This window comes from Mus musculus, chromosome 8 (genome assembly GCF_000001635.26).
Source record: "Mus musculus strain C57BL/6J chromosome 8, GRCm38.p6 C57BL/6J".
Taxonomy (NCBI): Eukaryota; Metazoa; Chordata; class Mammalia; order Rodentia; family Muridae; genus Mus; species Mus musculus.
The window spans coordinates 63216646-63232155 of NC_000074.6; the positions used below are offsets into that span (position 1 = coordinate 63216646).

The window sequence follows — 15510 nt, forward strand, 5'->3', positions numbered from 1 at the left end:
AATGATGTACTCATATATGAAGCAAATCATTTGAAATGAGTTTGTTTTTCAGTGTTAATCATTGTGGAAAAATCCTCTCTTTGAAATTTATGTAAATCTTAAAATATCGATTATTTGGTTGAAAGTACATTGTAAAATGCACAGCACGCTTAGCTAAACTGAAAGCTAAATAGACTATGATTGAATGTACAGAATTAGCAATGAGGACAGTCATGGTTAGTAGAAAAAGAAGATAATTTAGCTGTTATAGGAGGCTCTTCCTGGTGACATACTAACTAAGCAGTGGAGAACAAAAAAGACTGAATTATGATGAAAATCGAAGCTATTTCACCTAACAAGTCTATCTCTCCACTGGGTGTCCAGCTGCATGTGAGAGGGCTTCTTGTACTGAAACTCCCCCTTCTACTTTGATTTTGCAGCAATTTGACACTGGCATTGGCAAAGAATCCTCTTAATGTTTTCTGTTGTAAGAGTTAGAATAGAAAAGTGTTAGAGAAAAAGACTTGTGGCATCATACATTAACACTGAAAACTTTATTTCCTTAGGTGCATAAGAACATCTCTGCTCTTTAGGGAAAGAGATGGTCTTATGCAGAGACCCCATTAGAAAGCAAATCAAGTTTTAACCTCAAATATCAAAAACTTGGATAAAAAGTACTTGCTTCCATTGGAAACATCTCATGGTTGCTTTTGGAAACATACCTTTAAATATTTTTCAGAGTTATACCCATCCTGAGTGTTGTATTTCACCAATAGAGTAAGTTACAGTGCTGTCTCTGATAGAAACTCCTTAAAATCCGAGGGCTATAATGTGGCTCAGTGACTTGTGCTTTCCACAGGTCTGAAGACCAGAGTTTGAACCCAGAACGCACATTGTAAAGAAGAAATTTGACTTCTAGTAATTCTCTCTTAGGCTCTACATGTATGAATGTGACACTGGGTCATAAACATATGCACACACATGCACAACACATGTGCACACACACACACACACAATTTAAAAATACTATTTTAAAATAATAGCAACTTTATATTTACCTTCTAAGATTAAGGGTCTTTCTGTAGCTTGAGTATTATGTCTAACATGTTTCCCAATGATTTCCTCACATTGAATGCTTCACCTGTCATTGCTATAGATATTGTTGCCAGGAAACCATCCTGATTGCGGGAGCCAGCTTACTATTCTCAGTTATGTCAACTTGCCCCTGTTGGCCTTTCTAGTGACTCCCATGACTTCACTTCTTTTTCAAAATTATATTTTTTAAAAAACAGGGTATAATTAACAAAACAAACAACAAAAGATAAACTCTACTCTTATGTAACTGTATTTATGTTTGTGTTCACATAAAATCCCAGTGTTAGGGCCTAGAAAATGAGGTAATATAGCACCTTCTCAGTTCATTTTCCTATGGACTGAAGATCTCCATGGAAAACATTGCAAATAGCATTGCTATTGATAACCATTTCTGATGCTGAACAAATGCAGAATTACAAAGTTTCAGAAGTACTAGAAAAAATTCTGAGAGGATTGGGGGAATGGAGCACTGAGCTAAGTGACTATTGTATAAAGGTAAGGATATATTTTTTGAGTGCCAGCACTTACATGAAATCAAGATATATTTTCATGCACTTGTATTTCCATTGCTTGATGCTATAGACCATCTTAATGCCAACTTCTAACCTCCAGGTGAACCCCCCCCCACACACACACACAGAAAGACATTCACAGGTGAATACACACATACACATATACACAGAGAGAGTCATACATCTTCATAGGTAACCTCACAAACACACACAGACATGCATATTCACAGATGAATACTCACACATATAGGCATGTACCTTCATAGGTGAGCACACATACACACAGAGATAAGTACCATCACTGGTGAACACATACACATGTATATTCACCTTCATACATGCACATACATACATACATACATACATGCATGCATACACATGCACATGTGCTCACACACCTACACACACACACACACACACACACACACACACACACACACACACACACACACACAGACTCAGAGAGACAGAGAGACAGACTCAGAGAGAGACTCTCACACACACACACACACAGAGAGAGAGAGAGAGAGAGAGACTCAGAGAAGGCAAAATTATATTCCATGATGTTCAGTGCTATCACATAGACTTGAAAAAATGAAGCACATCATAATGCGAGAGACATAGTACACAGGGTCTCTAATATGATCATCATGTAAACTGTACTTGTTGCCTATAGGCCTTACTCAACATTTTCATTGATAAGGATGAGAACACTGTGCTAGGGTTTCCGGACATTATTTTAGTTCATATCAGGACCTTGGTACCATTATTTTGTCAGAAATCTTGTAGTTTCTGGTAAATTCTGCAGCAAAGTAAGGTTATAATGCAGTCATTAAATATGATTTATTTATCAGAAATGAAGATATCATACAATAATTTATGGTAGACTATGACAAACTGTATGAGGACAGATTTGTGAGAAGGAAGGAGAAATAAGAAAAGAAGAAAATGGAAGGGGTAAAGATATAGAAAAAGAAAGGAAACTAAGGAAGAAGAGGGAGAGATGAGGGGAATAGCTTATAGATAATATAATGGATAGATAAGATAGTTAAGTAGTTGATAGATACATAGACAAATGATAGGCACATAGGTGATAGGTAGATAGATGGATAGATAGATAGATAGATAGATAGATAGATAGATAGATAGATAGATAGATAGATGATAGATAGACAGATAGATAGGATGGATGGATGATAGATCAACAGATGATAGATGATAGATAGATGATAGCTTTAAATGCCTAAATTTCAGATTTAAAACTCAAATCTCTTCTCCTCTGATGGAACTATTTAGCTTGGTACCACACTTTGCATTTTGAGTTTCACAGAATAAACCTCTTAGAGAGTAAATTTATTAAAATATGTAAGATTATGAAAAGGAGTGCATGATTCTTACCCACATTTTTGCTTTTGTCATGCAGACACTGGATTATTCACCGTGCGGAAAATTGCAATGAACGAATATTGACTTACTTTGAATTCTAAGTGTCTTTGTATAGATTTCCAATCACCTTTTCTCTTATTTCTTAGTCCTGCTCTGTTTCTGTGTAAACTCTTCCCATAAATAGGCAGAGGAATTGAGCAGAGAAACGAGCAAGGGGAAAAATCAGTGTGATGATTTTTAAAAAGAGAATGGATTTTCCCAAGTTGTTTTAGATCAAAGTCTAATGAGTCCACTTTGAGACACTTCCCAGCCATCAGAGCAGGGTTGTTGTCAATAAACCTAGTAATTTGGCTCTTTAAACACTGGTAGATGCTATAAATTTCTGGTACTTTACAGCTGTTTCATCTAAAAGTAAGATCTCCCCCTTTTACCTAACCATGAAATCCTGTCTTTCTTTTCTCCACATCTAAGAGACTACAAGGGCAAGCTTGAAGAATGTTCCAGAAATTGAAATGTTGTATTTCTAGCAAGTGTTGCATCTGGTATAAATAAATAAATATCTCTCTATATATACGATATATATATACACACATGTGCATATATATACACATATATGTTTGTATATATATATATATATATATATATATATATATATATATATATATATATATATATATGTGTGTGTGTGTATATATAAAGTTATTTCATGTTTATAATTAAAAAATATCCATAAGAAAATATAAGTATACTCTCTGTGACTATGACTAACACAAAACTTCCAAGAAGTACAATCTTGCTTTATTTGAAGAACTCTGGAGATTTGAGAAAAACAGAAGGTCAAGGTGAACAAGCAGTGTGCAGAGATTAATGCAATCTAGACGGGATTATAACTCAATGTCCTCAAACATTTTATGACAGGTCTGAAAGACAGTTTCATATAAATGTAATTTTAAAAATTAGATGCACTAAGTATGATTATTTTCTTTCTTTCTTTTTTTTCTCTTTGTCTCTTTTGCTAACAGTATGAAAGAAGTAGGAGGAAGCCATAAGCAATGGAGAGGTCTCCCGTCATCTACCTGCAAGCCATGCCCTATCGCCTATGCCAGCCCAGTCTGTGGTTCTGATGGGCATTCCTACTCTTCACAGGTGAGGAGAGCTCTGTTGATCCAGGTTGTGGTTTGAATATGATGGGACCACCGAGGCTCATGTGATCCTTATCTGTTGTTACTGCTCTGGAAGGTTCCAGAGTCTTAGGAGATAGAGCCAGCTGAAGCAATTGGGTATGTGATTGGAGATTTTATAGCCTGGCCCCAATTCCTATCTACCCTTTCTCCCTGAGATGAGACTGAAGGTAACCTATTATCCCCTCCACAGTGCCCCACCCACCCCATGCTTTACTGACCTACTTTTCTCTTCATGAATTCCTGCCAAAGCAAATCTAGCTTGCAGTTATATCAGATGTTTGAGCACAACCACACAAAAGTAACTGATATAGTAAGTAACTGAGTTAATCAGTCATCTGTCTATGTGGTGATTTTGTAATTACTTTGCTTACTTTTAAGTAATATTAATAAACTCACTGGTAAGGAGGGCAGTCTGAATGGCATTTATTTCTCCTATATAAAATTTATAGGAACATGAAATACTAGTGTTGTGATTATTCTGAGCCTTTATATCTAAATGCCAATGTTTCCTACATTCCTTTCTGTTGATAAATTCAGAAAAAGCATAACTAGCAATTATTGTTATAACAGCAATTACAAACCCCACATTCATAAGAAGTCTCATTCCCTATCTCCCTTGTTATCTTATTTAAGTTGCCAGGAATATTTTGGAAGTACAGGGTTCAGTAAGTAACAGTGATAAGGCCAATTTTACACTTTTGATTATCATTAAAGCCAGATTTGGTAGCATTTTTAGATCCATGTTCCTGGTTTTCTTCTACATTATTCTGACTTCCTAGTAACTATGCTAAAAGTTTAAATGATTCAGTGGTATTAAAGAAATTAGCTTACATGGAAAGTTGAGGTATGTTTGTTGATTATGGGGTAAGAGGTTTACAAACTCATAGTTTCCATTACACATAGTTTATTCATGAATTAACTCTTTTACACTGTTCCATTAAGTCAACCAGCATATCACAGAGTAAACACATTATGAAATCAGAAGCAAACCACTAAAGGATTATTTGTATTTTTCGTTTGTTTTTAGTAAACTGTATATATGATGTCTTTAAGACTAACTCAACTCGGCTCATAATCGTTTTTCTTGCTGTAAAGTTAATTCTGTAATTGTTTACTTTCAGAATATTTTGGCAAGGACTATATACTATAAACCCTACTGCATCTGTAAATATTTCACCAAAATGTCTCTTGCATGTCACAATTATAAATCCCATTAAGAATACTAGAATAATCAATTTAGGCAATAAAGATGAATAGTATGCATAACTGTCCTTTAGTATTCAGAATTCTGGTGGATAAGCTGCCATGTGTTTGTCTGCTGAAGTTTTAAAAGTGGGATAAATCTTGGCTTTATTGATTAGAGTAGGTTCAGTGTGTCTGAGTTCCTCTCAATATGGCTTGGATTTCAGTAAATTGATTATGAAATTGAGTCTATATTATACAATATTCTGTATTGGTACATAGTGGACAAAACACACACGTGATTTATTAAAAGTCAAATGATAATAACAGGAAATCACTATGCCGACTTACAAAGTTACAATAAATGGGTACACATATAAACATGCAAACTGATAGAGACATGTGGGAAGTAACTTGAATCCTAAATTTAATAGGAACATTGATACTTGAGTCATTTGAGTCAGCAGAAAATAGTGGATTTTTTGAGCAGCCTGCTAACATAAATCCAACATTTTATATATAGGTAAGAGTGTGTTTGCATCCAGAACATCCTTGTCCATAATAGGGGCTATAGGAAGTTCATTACCTCACTCCAAAGATTTAAATTATAATGTCCCTGTAGATGGTTCTTCTGTTAAAACGTTAGTTTCATAGGAAAACAGATTAACATCAAGTCATTTCCACAGATTTGAAATTATATTGGAAGCCTTACTTAATAGTGTTTTAGTTACAAAGTGATTAAAACTCATTTTATAAATGTTGTTTTTAATTATTCTCTTTATGGTCCAAAATGTGCTGTGAAATGTTGGCTTGCTAATACCATGGTTTTGGTAGGTTGTTTTGTCAGTAAAATAAACCTCTAGGCAATCCATTCACATTGTTTAATATTTTTCTTTTATTGAAAATAGTTTTTCTCATGGAATATATTCTGATTGCATTTCCCTCCCTTTTTTAATCTATATTTTAAATTTTTATTTGCATGAATGTCACTTTCAGAGGATACTGGTATTGTATGTGAAGATATAAAATAATACATTTCAAAGGAATATTAGTGTTTAGTTATCCTAACCCACTGTCCTTCTTTCTGTGGATTAGTGAATATAATTGTATGAATTGAGTGACCTTTAACCTCTAGACCATCTAGTCTTGAGGGTTTGCCCTATAAACAGTGATGCTGAGCTGCATAAAACATCATGAAGTAAAGAACTGAAGTTCAATAAGAACATATGTTAAAGCTTTCTAGTGAATCATTCTAAAAAATGAGTGTAAGGGAAATGCAAGATTATTTTTATGAAGAAAAACATATACCCTTAGGTTATTTTAGAGGTAATGGCTTGGTAATTGTTCAGTTAATAATTGTTCTAACATCTTGTAAGTAGAGGATGAAAATGAGAGAAGGTAGGAATATTGAGGTCTTCTGTCTGGCTGTCCATTCACAGATACTATAAGTAAAGAGTGAGTACGACTGTGCTATAGCTTGAAGAACTTTGCGGTGCCCATTCCCTAGTCCTGTTAATTTGTAGTTTCCTTTTCAGATTATGTAATTACTTCCCCCATGTTTGTTTATTGTGTTCAGTTTAGCAAATTGAAAAGAGAATGGTAATGATGTTTCTTTTTTTATTAGATATTTTCTTTATTTACATTTCAAATGCTATACAGAAAGTTCTCTATACCCTCCCCCGACCCTGCTCCCCTACCCACCCACTCCCACTTTTGGCCTTGGCATTCCCCTGTACTGGGGCATATAAAGTTTGCAAGAACAAGGGGCCTCTCTTCTCAATGATGGCCAACTAGGCCAACTTTTGCTACATATGCAGCTAGAGACAGGATCTCTGGGGGTACTGGTTAGTTCATATTGTTGTTCCACCTATAGAGTTGCAGACCCCTTCAGGTCCTTGGATACTTTTTCTAGCTCCTCCATTAGGGGCCCCGTGTTCCATCCTGTAGATTACTGTGAGCATTCACTTCTGTATTTGCCAGGCACTGGCATAGCCTCACTCAAGACAGCTATATCAGGGTCCTTGCAGCAAAATCTTGCTGGCATATGCAATAGTGTCTGGGTTTGGTGGCTGATTATGGGATGGATCCTCGGGTGGGGTAGTCTCTGAATGGTCCATCCTTTTTTCTTAGCTCCAAACTTTGTCTCTGTAACTCCTTCCATGGGTGTTTTGTTCCCTATTCTAAGGAAGAATGAAGTATCCACACTTGGTCTTCGTTCTTGATTTTCTTGTGTTTTGCAAATCGTATCTTGGGTATTCTATGTTTCTGGGCTAAAATCCACTTATCAGTGAGTGCATATCAAGTGACTTCTTTTGTGATTGGGTTACCTCATCCAATATATACAAAGTGCTCAAGAAGCTGGACTCCAGAAATTCAAATAACCCCATTAAAATGGGGTACAAACCTAAACAAAGAATTCTCAAGTGAAGAATACCTAATGCCTGAGAAGCACTTAAAAAATATGTTCAACATCCTTAATCATCAGGGAAATCCAAATCAAAACAACCTTGAGATTCCACCTCACTCCAGTCAGAAAGGCTAAGATCAAAAAATTCAGGTGACAGCAGATACTGGCAAGGATGTGGAGAAAGAGCAACACTCCTCCATTGCTGGTGGAATTGCAAGCCTGTACAACCATTCTGGAAATCAGTCTGGTGGTCCCTCAGAAATTGGACATAGTACTATCAGAAGATCAAGCAATACCACTTTTGGGCATATATCCAGAAAATGTTCCAACTGGTAATAAGGACACATGCTCCACTATGTTCTTAGCAGCCTTATTTATAATAGCCAGAAGCTGGAAAGAACCCAGATTTCCCTCAACAGAGGAATGGATACAGAAAATGTGATACATTTACACAATGGAGTACTACTAAGTTATTAAAATCAATGAATTTATGAAATTCTTGGGCAACTGTAATGATGTTCCTAACAAACTCTCATTAGAAGCAGGTCATTACATTGGGGCCAAGTTCTTGTGCCTGGGTGGGATAGAAGAGTAGATTTCACAGGGCAGCTGATTGGAGATGTTAGGCAAATTATATAACCAAGATTTGAATTAAAATTCAATGAATTGTTTGGGATGTAAAGAGATCTCAGGGATGAAGAGCACTGGTTCTTTGTCTAGAGGATCTGGGTTTGATTTCTGGAATCCAACTGGTGGGTTATAGACTTATGTAACTCCCTTAAATCCAATTCCAGGAAATCTGAACCCTTTTCTAGTCCCCATAGTTCCAGTGGTACACAAACATACACTCAGGCAGAACACCTACAGTCATAAAAATGAAGGACATTTCCCTGATGATTAAGGATGTTGAACATTTTTTCAGGTGCTTCTCTGCCATTCGGTATTCCTCAGGTGAGAATTCTTTGTTCAGTTCTGAGCCCCATTTTTTAATGGGGTTATTTGATTTTCTGAAGTCCACCTTCTTGAGTTCTTTATATATGTTGGATATTAGTCCCCTATCTGATTTAGGATAGGTAAAGATCCTTTCCCAATCTGTTGGTGGTCTTTTTGTCTTATTGACAGTGTCTTTTGCCTTGCAGAAACTTTGGAGTTTCATTAGGTCCCATTTGTCAATTCTCGATCTTACAGCACAAGCCATTGCTGTTCTGTTCAGGAATTTTTCCCCTGTGCCCATATCTTCAAGGCTTTTCCCCACTTTCTCCTCTATAAGTTTCAGTGTCTCTGGTTTTATGTGAAGTTCCTTGATCCACTTAGATTTGACCTTAGTACAAGGAGATAAGTATGGATTGATTCGCATTCTTCTACATGATAACAACCAGTTGTGCCAACACCAATTGTTGAAAATGCTGTCTTTCTTCCACTGGATGGTTTTAGCTCCCTTGTCGAAGATCAAGTGACCATAGGTGTGTGGGTTCATTTCTGGGTCTTCAATTCTATTCCATTGGTCTACTTGTCTGTCTCTATACCAGTACCATGCAGTTTTTATCACAATTGCTCACCCTTAATCATCAGGGAAATGCAAATCAAAACAACCCTGAGATTCCACCTCACACCAGTCAGAATGGCTAAGATCAAAAATTCAGGTGACAGCAGATGCTGGCATAGATGTGGAGAAAGAGGAACACTCCTCCATTGTTGGTGGGATTGCAGGCTTGTACAACCACTCTGGAATTCAGTCTGGCGGTTCCTCAGAAAATTGGACATAGTACTACCGGAGGATCCAGCAATACCTCTCCTGGGCATATATCCAGAAGATGCCCCAACTGGTAAGAAGGACACATGCTGCACTATGTTCATAGCAGCCTTATTTATAATAGCCAGAAGCTGGAAAGAACCCAGATGCCCCTCAACAGAGGAATGGATACAGAAAATGTGGTACATCTACACAATGGAGTACTACTCAGCTATTAAAAAGAATGAATTTATGAAATTCCTAGGCAAATGGATGGACCTGGAGGGCATCATCCTGAGTGAGGTAACACATTCACAAAGGAACTCACACAATATGTACTCACTGATAAGTGGATATTAGCCCCAAACCTAGCATATCCAAGATATAAGATACAATTTGCTAAACACATGAAACTCAAGAAGAATGAAGACTGAAGTGTGGACACTATGCCCCTCCTTAGAATTGGGAACAAAACACCCATGGAAGGAGTTACAAAGACAAAGTTTGGAGCTGAGATGAAAGGATGGACCATGTAGAGACTGCCATATCCAGGGATCCACCCCATAATCAGCATCCAAACGCTGACACCATTGCATATACTAGCAAGATTTTATCGAAAGGACCCAGATGTAGCTGTCTCTTGTGAGACTATGCCGGGGCCTAGCAAACACAGAAGTGGATGCTCACAGTCAGCTAATGGATGGATCACAGGGCTCCCAATGGAGGAGCTAGAGAAAGTAGCCATGGAGCTAAAGGGATCTGCAACCCTATAGGCAGAACAACATTATGAACTAACCAGTACCACGGAGCTCTTGACTCTAGCTGCATATGTATCAAAAGATGGCCTAGTCGGCCATCACTGGAAAGAGAGGCCCATTGGACACGCAAACTTTATATGCCCCAGTACAGGGGAACGCCAGGGCCAAAAAGGGGGAGTGGGTGGGTAGGGGAGTGGGGGTGGGCGGGTATGGGGGACTTTTGGTATAGCATTGGAAATGTAAATGAGCTAAATACCTAATAAAAAATGGAAAAAAAAAGAATTACCACCAACCACAAAAAAAAAAATGAAGGACATAACATAAAAATTGACATAGATTAATTGCAATATAACCATATTAATTATAAGACTGAAATTTAAATATTGAAGGTCCTCAACAAAATTTTTAAAGTGCTAAAAATATTAAACATATAAACCTTAAGGAAGTAGATGCTCACAGTCATCTATTGGATGGAACACAGGGCCCCCAATGGAGGAGCTAGAGAAAGTACCCAAGGAGCTAAAGGGATCTGCAACCCAATAGGTGGAACAACAATATGAACTAACCAGTACCCCCCAGAGCTCTTGTCTCTAGCTGCATATGTATCAGAAGATGGCCTAGTCGGTCATCAGTGGAAAGAGAGTTCCATTGGTCTTGAAAACTTTATATGCCTCAGTACAGGGGAACGCCAGGTCCAAGAAGTGGGAGTGGGTCGGTAGGGGAGTGGGGGGGAGGGCCTGGGGGACATTTGGGATAGCGTTGTAAATGTAAATGAAGAAAATGCCTAATAAAATGTTTAAAAATCCCTTAAGGCATATAGAGCAATTCAAATGTAGGTTTACTTGAAAAATAATTGGAGTGTATGTGATTTTCATAAAACATCTTTCTATACTATTTCCTCCTTTTTGTTATCAAGAGAAGTAATTGACCTTTGCAGAAGTGTATTAATCTTTCCTTTTCTAATAAAAAAAAAGCGAATGGATTCTGAATTCATTAAAATTTAGGAATGGCAGAAGAAATCAAAATATCACTACATTCAAACTTGACTGAGAGGTAATCATTCTTGAAATTGGCAGAAAAGATGAAGGTCTCTGCTTCTTTACTCCAGGCAAAGTCTAATGTGATTTTTATTCTAGATCTTTGTGAACTAGCACTTATTCTCCAATACAACATCTTTGATAGACCATGGATGTTAAATTCTTCGGTTTATATAAACTGTGCTTTGCATTTGCTGTGAGAATAAATCAATAAACCATATTGATGCGTTAGAAGTGGGCAGGCCATCAGTAAAACAAATCCTGTGAGGACAACATAGAAGGCTGTAAGCTCTTTTCTATTATATGTAGAATTATCTTTTTGAAAGTTGAACTAAACAGAGTTGATATCTCAGGAACAGGCATTGCTTGTAAAAATCATGTGTGTGTGTGTGTGTGTGTGTGTGTGTACAAAGAAAGAATCTATTTCATCCTGCAACTCTGAACTTCTGCAGAAATGCAGCAGAAATTGGCAAGGATGAGACACTGTGAATAGACACAGGCTTACCAGGTGCATTTTGCGTATAGATATAAATGAGATACATGATGGAATACATTCATATTATTGCCTTTGGATGTTTATGTTTATGTGTATGAATGTATGTATACATACACACACACACACACACACATATATATATATGTGTATGTGTGTGTGTGTGTGTGTGTGTGTCTGTGTGTGTGTGTACTAACATTAAAGAACAATTTTATTCTTTATTGTCAAGTGACTATATTCTATTAAAGTATCAATATTAAAAATATATGCTTTATGCTTTCTTTTTTGTCTTCACATAAATAAGACGTATTTTTCTTTTTATTTGTTATTAAATCTAGTTATTGTACATGTACTCTGAAACAGGGAATATTTGTGATTCCTAAGAATTAGATGTGTTAGCAAATGTGTTGGTATTTAATTTTATTTTCCGCCCTGAATATGTTTTGTTTTAGTTGAGTCTGTTTTATGTTGAGAACAAACTTCAGAAAGGCATATGTTCTGTTTCTCTTTGAACTGTTTTTGTACAGTCTCAGACTGACTTTAGATTTATGTGTAAAATCAAACAAACAAAAATAAACTCAAGAAAGTAAAACAAAGAAGCACAAAAATAGAAAAGGAAAAAAAATAGAAAAGGATAGATGAGACAATGATTTCAGTGGTAGGAGAAGGCAGAAAGGAGAGGGTAACCAGGACATGTGAACAAATAGCATCATTGTATCACCTTTCTTGTTGTTTTTTTGTAATTTCTTTTTTTGTTGCACATAAGATCAAGCCTAAAACAAATAATGACAATTTTGTGGTTTTTTTTTTTTTTTGATTAGGAGCCTACTATCTTTTCTCTTGTCTAAATGCTCTGACAAATATTTCTGATATGTATATATGCTAATAATTTCATCACAAAGGGATATTAAATATCAAATAATTTTTCTGTATCAATGGGGATGATCATATAGCTTTGTCTGCAATTTTCTTTTTATTTATTTATTTTTTATTAGATATTTTCTTAAACAGATTTCAGTATAGCATGGAGGACACTGATTTACCAGAACATGTTCTGTGAGATAACTGCTTATTTTTGGAGGGAATTCTGATTATAAAAAAAGTTTTATTCAAGTGATATATTTTTTTTAATCTAACACTATGTTTAATTCTTAGGGGTATATCTGGAATCATAATTATAAAATATTATGAAATCTTGACTGTTTACATTTTCAATTGAAATGGAGAAAAACCTAATAAATATGATGATAGATAGATATAAAAATAAATTGAATGCAGCCAAGGTTAGATATATAAATTTATTTTTATGAGAGTTCATCCAAACTGTTGTAGTATCATGCCATATTCATTTATTTATTTAGATAGTAGGTTGTTGAAATAGCAAATCTGGAATATGTTTGAGAAAGTTTGCCACTGATTAAAAAAACCCTATTTTCTTTTTTTTTTTCCATTTTTATTAGGTATTTAGCTCATTTACATTTCCAATGCTATACCAAAAGTCCCCCATACCCACCCATCCCCACTCCCCTACCCACCCACTCCCCCTTTTTGGCCCTGGCGTTCCCCTGTACTGGGGCACATAAAGTTTGCAAGTCCAATGGGCCTCTCTTTGCATTGATGGCCGACTAGGCCATCTTTTGATACATATGCAGCTAGAGACAAGAGCTCCGGGGTACTGCTTAGTTCATATTGTTGTTCCACCTATAGGGTTGCAGTTCCTTTTAGTTCCTTGGGTGCTTTCTCTAGTTCCTCCATTGGGTGCCCTGTGGTCCATTCAATAGCTGACTGTGAGCATCCACTTCTGTGTTTGCTAGGCCCTGGCATAGTCTCACAAGAGACAGCTATATCTGGGTCCTTTCAGCAAAATCTTGCTAGTGTATGCAATGGTGTCAGCGTTTGGAAGCTGATCATGGGATGGATCTCTGGATATGGCAATCACTAGCCTATTTTCACTAGTAGTTAAAATATTTAGTGGAAATTTCAAGTACTACATTTAGTAGTGTTTTAGGAATCTTTCAGTTTTATGCATGTAGAATTATCCTCTATTTACATACATAGGTTAGATTCTTGTTTTCTTGTATTTTTGTCTTAATTCCTGTCTTAATTTTTCTTGGACTATCTCTCAGGCTCATCCTTATCATCCAGTGCTGCTTCCACATTCTTATTTAAGTAACAATTTAGGACAAAACTGTTCAGTAATTTTTTATCACTTTAAATCTAGTTAGTTATATCAATTTTAGGTAATAAGGGGAAATTTCAAAAAATATCTTAGACAAGAATAATTTTTAAATTAGTATTTAGTAGCCATCATAGAACAGAGTAATGATATGGTCGATATAATGTTCTTCAATCTATTAAAGAGCACATTTGCAATCATAGTGTTTCTTGCAAAAGAAAACCTTTGTGTTTCTAATAAGTCACCAAGTTTTTTCCACAAATTCTTAACACCCTGTTATAATTTATACATTCTTCAGATTATTATTATCATAATAGTAATACTTAAGTTGTTATAAATAGTAATTATAGTTGATAGCCTTACTACAAATTGCCAAATTAATTGATTAATAATATAAAGTAGTAATCTAAGTTTTTTTTTAATTTAGATTTTTCAATAAACATTTTGTGTGATGTTCCTAAAACCAAGAAACAGCAATAGTGCAAGTTCACACAGTTAACCTATGTGCTATTCTTAGGGATGAACCTGATTGCTGTATTTGCCATATGTGGATTCTTCATGAATATTCTCTTTGAAGCATCAATTATTCTTCAGTTAGCCTATAGAAAATACTATAGAAATAGCACACAACAGGAAAGATTTGAAAGAGCCAACAATGATCCAACTCATTAAAAATGTATATTCTAGGTAGCAAAGTAGGTTAAGGCAAGTTAAAAGACATCTGTAACACACAGCATTGAAACTTGTTTGAGACATTACTCCAGCTGAGACATTCAGGATGCCTATAGAAAGTTCAAAATCAGTACACTTACAACTCAAGTTGAAAAACTTATTTCCTCTGCCAAAGACACATGGCACATGTATGCAAACAAAGATTACTGAAATGGCCAATAGATATTATCAATCAGTGCTCTAAATGGAAATGTTAGTGTAAAATTAAAGTGTAAAGTTGATATGCAGCAATGTATACCTTATAAGAATGTTACATTGGCCAGGTGTGGTGGCACATGCCTTTAATCCCAATATTTAGAAGGTGAAGACAGATGGATCTCTGTGAGTTCGAGGCCAGTCTCGTGTAAAGAGAGAGTTCCAGGCCAGCCATATCTTGTTGCACAGAGAAACCCTGTCTCAAAACAAAGTAATATACATTAAAATCACCATTCACAAAACAATCTCAAGCACAAGGATATTAAAGTATATAATAAGATCACAAACACTAGTAGCAGGTTAGTCATATGCAATACCACTATGAATAAAGTGTTCGTGATAAAAAACAAATATATCATTGCTCTATTTAAAAATGATACATTCATGCAGTATTTGACAAATGAAGATATTGCTGTAAGAATGTAAATATTAAATTAATATGGAAAATAATTTTCTTACAAAGAAAATTATGCTTATAACTATAAAATAGCTCTATAAAAATATAAAAATGTGAATTGTAGAGTACAAAAATTATCAAAGGATTTCACTGATACACAGTATAGGAGTATACGTTTTCTTATACTTCTCCAAATTTGCAGATTCAACAACCTAAAAAAAAAAAAATACTCTACATACTTTAAA

The 15510-nt window shown here is 35.6% G+C and overlaps 1 protein-coding gene across 6 annotated transcripts in view; it reads left to right on the forward strand.

Moving 5' to 3' along the window:
* Spock3 (sparc/osteonectin, cwcv and kazal-like domains proteoglycan 3) overlaps positions 1–15510 on the forward strand; it is a 406102-nt gene that overhangs the window by 265646 nt on the left and 124946 nt on the right. For all 6 annotated transcript variants that reach the window (XM_006509517.3, XM_006509516.2, NM_001252620.1 and 3 more), the window contains one exon: positions 3995–4118. In XM_006509517.3, the coding sequence (XP_006509580.1) occupies positions 3995–4118 (124 nt within the window). The remainder of the gene's footprint in view (positions 1–3994; positions 4119–15510) is intronic.